Source organism: Micropterus dolomieu, linkage group LG20 (genome assembly GCF_021292245.1).
Source record: "Micropterus dolomieu isolate WLL.071019.BEF.003 ecotype Adirondacks linkage group LG20, ASM2129224v1, whole genome shotgun sequence".
Classification (NCBI taxonomy): domain Eukaryota; kingdom Metazoa; phylum Chordata; class Actinopteri; order Centrarchiformes; family Centrarchidae; genus Micropterus; species Micropterus dolomieu.
The window spans coordinates 4,259,275-4,269,833 of NC_060169.1; the positions used below are offsets into that span (position 1 = coordinate 4,259,275).

At 39.7% G+C, this 10,559-nt stretch overlaps 1 protein-coding gene across 1 annotated transcript in view; it reads right to left on the minus strand.

Annotated features, from left to right (window-relative positions):
- The window catches only part of otog (otogelin), a 64,619-nt gene that overhangs the window by 31,728 nt on the left and 22,332 nt on the right, over positions 1 to 10,559 (minus strand). Inside the window, exons 21-22 of the mRNA XM_046033220.1 lie at positions 10,503 to 10,546; positions 9,920 to 10,085 (exon numbers count right to left, since the gene is read on the minus strand). Of these exons, the coding sequence (XP_045889176.1) occupies positions 9,920 to 10,085; positions 10,503 to 10,546 (210 nt within the window). The remainder of the gene's footprint in view (positions 1 to 9,919; positions 10,086 to 10,502; positions 10,547 to 10,559) is intronic.

The window sequence follows — 10,559 nt, forward strand, 5'->3', positions numbered from 1 at the left end:
CAACCAGTGGCTCCTACCTGAAGATCTGTGATTGCATTGTTGAATCATCAACAATATGAAAGAGCATCATAACTCAGTACAGTCTAATTTGGAGCAATGTTGGCTATTATTCAACAACTGTGGGCTAACAGGATGTTATCATGTTATAGCATAATCATCATTTGGAGCTCCTGTGTTCTTCTCTAATCCAGATATGAGGACTGCCCTTTGCCAAGAGAAAGTCAAAAGCAGAGCCAAAGCAGGTTGGCCTCCAGGGCGAAGCCATGCCAGGAAACAAAAGGGAGAGAGTTTCAGGGGTGGGCGACTGTGGATGAAAAGCGGTAACACTCGTTAACTACATGAGAAAACCAGACAATTAGGATTCTCAGAGATAGAGAGAGAAACAGTCTTTGTCTGGATGCCTCCATTTGCTTTCCACTCTGCGAGACGAAGCTGATAAGTATCTTGTAATATCCAGGGTTGAGCTATATCCACTGGCGAGGCTGCAGACAATGAAGTGACATACTGAATGGTCCCGCCACAAACCTCAGGTTCATCTGAGTAGAGTTACACCCCAGATAGAACAGTGTTAACAGCTTCCTTTATCCGCCCGCCAAGCTGCTATATCAATTACTCTGATCAAAGATTCTAAAATCATTCATTCTCCCGAACTACGTGCACATTATGAATAAATCCTCATAAACATAGCCCTCATTTTGAATTTGATTCTATCAGACGATGTAAAAGTGACCGATAAAGATGTAGATGCATAGAGTGGCGACATGCGGGCCAGACGACACATTGGGTCGACTGCAGTCTGTGATGCATCGAGTGTTGTGACAGGATTTGCACACCTAGTGAAGATCACAGGTTTATGATTCCAGATAAAAGAAGTGGAAACCATCACACATACTGTTTATAACCATTTGTGTTTGGCGTATCAGTGATGGTGGTTTTGGCCTTTTTTATGAATATCAAATCTACTTAATCACATCATTTCCATGTACTGCAAGGCAGTGGTGTTGCTCATTTCAGATTTTCTTTTACATTGACATGAACATGAGGTACAAATTTTCCCTGCAGTCTTTGGCTGTGTGTGTAATCCCCATTTCTGCAGATGTTAAGAAATCTTATGGGGCACCTTTTCCTTTCTATCTACTGACTCCAGCTCCCTCTGATTGCCCCTACTTCTTTTTTAAAGTATTAGTTGTCTTGGTTGTCAAAGCGCAGCTGTAAAATGTTAATTACCGTTGTGTCTCTTGTGGTCCTGCTTGCTGGGATGTGACAACGCAGCTGCTTGACCAATCATGCTTGACCAATCATGATCATCAGTCAAAAGTACTTCAAACTTTATTTACATCCCACCTACTGATCAGTGCCGAAGTTTAGTTTTAGGAACTTGTTCCCAAAGCAAGAGAATAACAGTGGAATTAACATGTAGAACCCATGACTATGACTAGTTCATGCATGGGTAAACTCAGTTTCAACCACAATTGGTTGAAATCGAAATGACTCAAGAAAAGATTAGTTAATTTTAATGAACGAGATTTGAATGAACTTGCCATCACTGATGTCGAGTAGTGATGGCGAGATGAAGCTTTATGAAGCATTGAAGCTTTCCATCCAATTGGTTCACTCATGGGCCAAAGCTTCACGGTGCTTCATTTGCTCTACTGTTCCATAAAGTGGACAATAAATGTAAAACAGGCAGAGTGATTATAACGGCAACACGGCTTTGGTGTGTGAAGCTTTGAATTGAATAAATTAATGAATGATGTTCGTGATGCCAATACATGACTGATTAGCTTTTTAATAAGGTGTCTCTCTTTATGATACAATGACAGAGTCAGAAGGAAGGTGGAGACAAGGGAGAGGGTTATGATAACTTGGTTTGTGACTTTAGATAATAGAGACAACATTTTATTCATCTTTATTTAAAAATAACCCTTCCACAGTGCTTCAGGCGGTTTCTTTTTTGGAGATGATTTTACCTGCTTTAGAAAATTATTATTAGGGTAATATGGGGTAAGAGTTTAATTCTTACCAAAGCCACAAAATTTAAAACAAAAAACATGTCAACACTTTCTTTTCCTCTGTTTCATCACAATTTTTGAGGTTATTTGATGAAAGCAATTCTGACATAAGTTGATCAACTTTTTTAGTCATTTAAAATGAGCTATCCAACGAAGGTTAAAGTCAAGGGCAACTGGACTTGGTTGAAAAAATGAGAATCTAATCGTTTTCAAGTTCAAGTCCACAAAATGTTGAGGAGGGTCCATTGCATTTTGCTGCTCCTTTCGAATCGCACACCAAACCCGCAAACCATCTCCTGAATCGGTCACGTACAGCCGGCTCGCGAGGCTTCGAACGTCACCACATACGTCATCAACACAAGCCTCGATACGCGCTTCACAAAAATCATCCTGTATTACTCGACACACGCTTCGAAGCCTCGATACAGACGGACACATCACTGATGTTGAATAAGAACATAGTGAGCATTAGTAATGCTGCAGAAACACAGAGAAAGTCACGTTAGCTTGCAGGCTAACGCCAAGCAGTTGCTAGTGTTATCCGGTGCAAAGTTATATAACGTTAGCTTTCCATGTTACTTCACCAACTAACGCCACCCATGTTACTATCCTGTGTACCACTGTTGATTTAGCCTGCAAGAAAGGATGTAACGGTAAAAAGCAAATGTGGATCGATTTGTTTACTAACGTTAGCCTATAGTGATGCAGCCAGCTAACGCTACACTAGCAATATCCAAAGGCCATGCAACGGAAACATGGATTACAAGGACAAAATATTGTCTACAATGCTGCATTCAGTTTAATGTACACTTCGAGTCAAGGAGATGTAACGTTGAGGCGAGCAAAGTGTTAAACTGATGGCGTATGTAGGAGCAGCTTACTTTAAAAAGGTGACAGTCTATCTGAATCTAGCTTCTAAACAGTAACATGGATGACAAAGTGATCGACTACGTGGTCAGTTATAACATCACCAGACTATCGCGAAATAAATGTTTGCTTTACGAGTGAAACTAAATGCTCGTCTTGTGTAGACATTCTCAATTGAGTGCAAATGTGCAAAAGTGCTAGCCTGCTCTACACAAACCTCGTTAATAAAAAAATACTAAAACGATAGATTAAACAATCCACATGGTGTATTTTTCATTCACTTTGATGAAGTCGAAGGTCCGCCTTCACCACTGAATGCACGCGCGCTCCCGCGGCAGGGGAAACACTTTCTGTCGGGGATAACTACCTTGGCACGACACCTGTGTTGATCTGCCTCTGAGACGGGAATGTTGAAGTAACAGAGCCTGAACATGTCTCAGTGAAAAGCCACAGCCTGCGTCCTGGTGTTCCTGCGTTTATTGTGGTATTTTTGTATGAAAGCGGTTGTGTTTCGGATTCTGCTCGCTCATGAGTTCAAGCGAGCACGCGTATGACCACACGCCTGGTTGCAATCTTAAAACCGCACCGCTAGTGGCCGCTGGAAACTACATAATGCCCCTTTAAACACAAAAAATACATATGTTGCTCAAGATTTACCTCAATGCCTAAATACTGTATCTCTTAGGTTACCCCTGCACTAGAAATGTGAAACAGAAACCATCCAGTATCCAAAGACAGATGCAAAGTGCCAGATCTAAGTCAGGCACACATCAACCATCGTGCTCCGTACAGGTTAAGGATGACTTATCTAATCAGACTTATGTTCTCAGTTAAGTTTTGCCAGAAAGTTCTTCTCACAATTTTTTATAATAATTTTTATAATTAGAAAAGATGTAAAGATGTACTAGGTTTTGTTGCAGCACCTAAAATCATCCTCAAATACAAAAAAATGCTCTTCCAGCTAACTACTGATGTTTCAAAAGTCAACATGATTCACAGTAGTGTCACGTCACCTTATCACCTCCCGAACTGCATCTTCACTAGCAGTGTTTCCATCAATGTTTTTTACACTCATTTTTAGGTGTCACATTGGAAAAGGTTAATGGAAATGACACAATTCAATTGACTTCCTTAATTTTGCCAAAAAACGTTTTTTACGCTCCCTTGAGGTGGTTTTTGCCTTTTTTGAAAAAAAGTTAATGCGCTAACTGGTAGACGAATTTTTATAAATAAGTTCTCACGTTGCGAACATGTAAATCAGGACTGATCAGTCTTCTCGGATGTTCTCATAGTGTGCGGAAACATGGCTGGTAGCCCGCTTGAAACACATTCCTGAGGACCTTTCTCCATTTTTCTCAGATCCTTGGTCCATGCATCTGGTTTTGTTCCTGGTTTGAAACCCATACTTCTTGTTTTTTAGCCATGTGTAATGTCAACATCTGGCATAACAACGCTTGCAGTAGCCTGGTTTATTTGCTCCAAACCAGTTCATGGAAACGCACATGGATAACATGGCTAGTGAGAGGTCTGCGGTCATTTTTGCGTATGTCTTCATTCCGTACTTTATCACTACATATTTGTTTATAACACCCCAAACCTCTTGAGGATAGTCTACAGGCAAATAACAGGTTTTTACAGTTGAATGTATGTACGTACTGTAATCTAAACCAGATTCTGGTATGCTGCATGGTCCTGAGTTGCACCTGAAAGTTCAGGTTCATATGAGTTCAGCTGGGCTAATTGTCACAGAATGAGGAATGAATGAATGGTCTACATTTTGATCATAAACAAAGTGTGCCATTGTGAATGAAAACACAATGGATTCTTCTGTCAGCACCTCAGCTAATTATTTCCCATTAGAGGTTTTTAAGTCTCGCTGCAGATGAATACCTTGCACTTGACTGTGAGTTGAGATTTTTTTTGTTTTCAAGATAATCATCTAAGCATAGTATTAATATGACAGAGGGAACACCTGCTTATCATCTGCGGTCTGGTTTAGAAAAGAAAACCAAAGCCAGCAAGCTGTTGCCATATGACTGATGAGTAGCAGGCCAACAAATGCAATGGGTAAAAAAAAACAGAAAAATGTACTTCTTAAGCCAAGTAGGAATACTCAGGCATAAGACTGAGGTCTCTGCTTTAATTGTTGTTTTTGTGATTGTATTGATTTTCGATTAAAGGGAGAGTAAGTGATTTTCTGCTGCCAAACAAATACAACCTTCAGAAGCTGAGCCACCCCAAATTTCAAAGTTTTCTCCAGCGTTGAAACACTTTCGCCCTTAACTGGTCATTTAACTTTCTTCTCTGTTACTATACTCTTCAGACCTTTTCCTCTTTGGTTGTTTCTCGATCATCTCTCCTTCTTCACAGTGCCTGGAGTATAAAACTCTTCCACTGCCTCCTCCTGTGCACAAGCATTAACTGCTGCTGATTGGCTGTAACAATGTTGTGGGGAAGGTCCACACCATTTTCTTTGTTTTCCATTTACAGAGTCATGGCTGTGTAGGAAAACCGATTTCCACTCAAAATGGAGAGCTAGCAAACCGTGAGGAAATATTTGCTGAATTTGACTAAAAATATATTGGATTACAGTCACTTACTATCCCTTTAAAAGGTTCCCTTAGGTGTTTTGACCGGTAGCAGCTGAATGTTGATAAGAGTGGGTCCCCATTTTGTTTGTATCGTGCACACACAAGAGGATGCGGGAAAGGCGCATTTCTGCAACTGGCTGTTCCTCTGATCGTCATGGGGGTCGCAGAATTTTAAATACTTAAATAATTAGCTTTACAAATGTTTTATGTGGAAGGAAATGCATACAACACATTTGTTTTTAGACCTGAAGAACTACAGCAAGCTAAAGGGTCATATGGCAGGGAAAAAACAAACTTTGCCTGTATGTAAGCTAGGAGGAGGGCGAAAAATATTAAGCGATAAATTATTAACACGTACAGTAACGTTAGCTACTTGTAGGTATAATTGAATCCACAAATGAATGCCAGGTTTACAAATCACACTCTGTTTAGCAGTCAGTCTGCTCGGTTTATTAATCAGTTTGCACAGATTTAATGTTTTTTCTACCATATGTCCTAAGAAACACTTGAGACCTTTGTTGACAAGAAAATTCCTCAAGGTACCTTTAATGTTTTTTTTAGATTGAACTACACACAAACATTACACATTAAACATCTGCATACACAACCTCCAGCCCAATGCCCTGACATTTATGATTCTTAAGTTATTGAATGACTTTATAATTTTAAAAAGTCTTTGCATCTTTAAATATTTCCGTGTCTAACAGCATGTATGTGTCATGTAATACTTCAAATTCTGACTGAATGAGTTGTTATTGCACATTGCTGTGTGTTAGATTCACTGTTTTCAGACATGGATCTTTCTACATGTTCTTTCCTATTTTCTATAGCATATTTATGTATAGCAAATCCTTTCTGATAGAAAATTAAGAAAACTTACAGCTCAAGAGACTGAACTGCCGCTGTTCAATGGGCTTTTCAGCTGGGAAATCATTTAAGCCTTCAAACACTGATGAATCCCATTTTCAAGAGTACAATTTGGCATTTAGTCTTAGTCTTCATCTATTCTGCTTAAATAAATGGTCACAGAGCTTTCTTACCGGTTTTAAATAACTATTTTAGCACAACTTCCTGCCACTGGTGTGGATATAGCCAACGAGAAATAAAATCAATAACAATTCGACAAAAACAAAGCACTGGAGCAACTTTTCAAGACAAAAATGAGCCATAATCAATGTTTTCTGCTGTAAAAACATTCCCTGACTATCCCCGAAACTATAAAAACAAAACAAGTTTCTAAACATCAGACTCATGACTGAAGCTTTAAATTGTCTACCCGCCGCAGCACTTATTAACACAGCTGTCATCGGAGAGCTGAATGAGATCTCTTTGTGTCCATATTTACCACAAAATTAGCTCACAACCTATCAGGTTCCAGGAGTTATTAAACACTTGCGCTATGACTTGCATTCCGGGACTGGGATTTAGAGAAGATTCTCGTCACCATAAAGGTCATATTGCTTAAAATGGCGAGAAGGAATAAATGAATCCTCTTTGTTTGTCATGCATATGTGTCGATATATTCAGACTGGCTTTTTTAAATATGCAGATCAGTATCATTCAGTCTCTGGTGCTGACAGACATTAAATTAAATAACTTAGATTTAATTGTTGTCGGGTATTAGTAAATAAATAGACCTGTCAATCATTTTGAGATGTTATCATTAGAGAGAAACATTTGTGTTTTCTTTGTTTGTATGTTTTGTGGCTCTTTTGTTGAGTCTTTGGTTACCTGTGTTACAAAATAAACCTATTGAGGCGATCGTTGATTATTTTATAGGATCTCAAGCTAATATAATCCAACATGATTTGAATCTAAATCTAAATTTATGTTTAGCAGTGTATAAATATTCTTGTCTTTAATTTTGTGTTCTCTGCTATGTATAAAGCACTTCAGTATTACTCAGTTTCATATTTTTCTAGTTGTGTTTACGCTTCATTTTATTTATCGTCTGCATTTAGGTGAAAGAGAAAGGTTACAGATGGGGCTTCTGTTGCCACCATTAGTCAGCTATATAATCCGTGCCAAGTGTCGTAAGCTAGGATATGTTTTGCTAACCCCTGTGCCAGTGCATATTGTAATCAGGATGACTCTTGGTTGATGTCACAGAATGAAACCACTTAACCCTCCTTTCAGGCCGACAGCCAGAAGAGATTACAGGGATCAGATTACTGTAATCTACTCCCAGATGTCTGTCATCTCTTGGTTGTAAGGACTTTTGTCTTCTACAGATGATCTAAGATTCACCAAAATATGGCTCCTAGAAGAAATGAACATTACTGCAGTGGGATACAAAAGAAAATACCATTACCTCACAAGGCAGTGGGACTTGAATGTTTTTTTGCCATTATCAGATCAACATATGAAGAATTCTTTAAACTCTTGTTTCTGACCAACCTAAACAATTTCAATTGGGTCAAGTGAATTTTCAAAACATTCAAAAGCTAATGGTTTCATCACTTTTGGCCTGACCTGTTTGCTATATTTCAGGTTAATCTTATTATGCTCATTTTTCAGGTTCAAAATCCTATTTAGGGGTTGTACCAGAACAGGTTTACATGGTTTCATTTTCAAAAAACACCATATTTTTGTATTTTGCTGCAGCTCCTCTTTTCACCCTGTGTGTTGAACGCTCTGTTTTAGCTATGGCGTGATACATCTCACTTCTACAACATCTTTGTTGGGAGTTTCACAAGTGCAGTACCTAGTTTAGGACTACTAGCTAATCAGAAGCAGAGTAGAGCGGGCCCTGAGAAGCCGGTAAACATGGCTTCGGTTCAGCTGTATATGTTCCCCTTAACAGCTTAGCAACATAGACTGGAGCGAGAGTTTCAGAGTGGTGAGTTATTAATCTGTAACAAATGTACCTTTCATCCATAAAGTTTTAACTGAGCTCTGTCTCTACATCACAGTAACAGCTTTATGTCCACTGACTGCCAGGAGGGTAGCTAGTGTTTGCAAGGGAGAGGAGAGGTGTTTGCTGCAGCTCAGTGTTTTTCCACCGGTGATTTTGAGGGCGTGTCGGACTAGCCGCTAGGCGAGCATTATGATGTGTGTTTTGGGGTGACATCCCAAGAAAGCGGAAGAAACGGCTGGACTACAAACGAGCTGTTTTCAAACAGTTCAGAGCAGAGTTTTCTGACGAAGATGGGAACACGCTTGCACAAGAAAGATATATAACTCAATAAAGGAGAGGGGGAAAGCCAAAACGCATAATATGACCTATTTAATGAACCTGACAAACTTTGTATTACCATGACCAGCAGTCAATAACAATTACAATAACAAATCTAAATCACAGAAAATTTCATGGAAGACCTTATGGGTCTTGGCAAGCCAACAGGGTCAGTGCTGGACTGTGAGGCCATTTTGGCCACAGCTGGAGTTGCAACCAAAAATATTTTTTCCACAATCATAAATTTTTCTGGAAGATACAAACACTCTACCATGGCTCTTTGTGAGAATTATCAAAGTCCTCAGTGGTTGGAGTTGTCCTGTCTATACCAATCGTGGTCATCATCAATAGTGATCAATGCCAGTATGAAGACACCCAGCCTCCTCCAGGCAATGAGCGTCACCAGATACAGGGATTTTTTTTTATCCTTGACCCGGTGCCATCCTCCTGCAGAGGTAGGAGGAGGAGGAAGAGGATTATTCCTGGCTTGTGTGACATTTTTAGAGTCTTTAACCAGTCCGCAGTCCGACCCCCCTACTGACCCCAGCTTCAGTGACATAGTCAGACTGGTACACTCAGAGCTTTAGATTTCACCAAGCCTACACAGTCATTTCTTAACCTTTATCTATGAAGAAAAAGGCCACGCTCTTTAGCAGCATCACCCTGAGTCACCTTCAAAGCTGACAGCTGACCAAGACAACTATCCACAAAGGAACATTTCAAGGTTCACAACCACATTAGCAGTGGGACCCTTTGAGTTTCTGTAACAACATTCTTCCAATAGCTGTGAGGACTCAAACCATCCAGTCACTACCTCTCAGGTCACAAACACGTCAAGAGTAAACATGTCCGCCCCTTCAAAATTCAACCTCAGCATCAAGGAGGGAGAAAATGAAAATAATTTGCAAGGTATTGAAAAGGTGATACTGTATGAGATGTGATAAAGATTATCAAAGAAATCAATGGTTCTGTATGATGCAATAGATTGTGTTTGGTGATTTAAAAACCCCCCAAAGGTTAAATGTGAAATGGACTTAAAGCAACAGCCCAGTTTGCATTTTCATTTTAAAGTGCAAAGTACATTTCACATTCACGGCATTTTTAAAATATGAAAACAAATAATTGTTTTGTAAATCAAAATTGTGTCACACATCATTTGCTCAAATACATTTTACTTTTAAATTAAAGTGGCACACCAGTGATTTAGTGATTTGTGGTTCCATAAAGTTGGAAGTGAACTTGTGCTATGCTTTTTTGTGCAAGGTGTCACTCACCCAGGGGGGCAGGTACATCCGGGCACACAGGGCTCATGTGTGGAGCAGGTGAGGTTGAGCAAGTAGGATTCACAGGTGCGCTCGCAGGCCACGCCACTTCCTGACAGGAGGCCACCTTCTCCATCTGAGCAGTTCTGGTAGAGCTGACCAGCTGGACACAGCCTGTCTGTTTGAGGAGAAGAAGAAATCACAGGTTAGTAAGGTGCTGTAATGTTCAAAGCACCTTCAAGAAACAATATAAGATCCAGGAGCTCCAGTATTACTGTATACCAGGCTGGCTCCATTTCCATTCTTTTTCACTCTTTCATCCCATTCCTCTTATGTTTTGAGTTCCACAACAATTAAGGCTTATAATTAATGTCGGGTAAACAGAACAAAAACTGGTATCATTTTTATTTTTTATGTCCACCTCAGTAAGTGTGCTCTGGTGTAAGAGTGGGAGAGAGAGGGAGGGTGACACCGATGACTGGCACGACTACCTCACATTCACCCAGTGAGCCACAAAAAAACAAAACACCTGCTTACTTAAGAATAGATTAAAAAATATAACAAAAATGAAGTGAAAAACATAAAAGTTACTCACCACTGTCTGTTGTTTGGGACATCAGTTTACCGTTTAGACAGAGTCTGCAAGAGAACA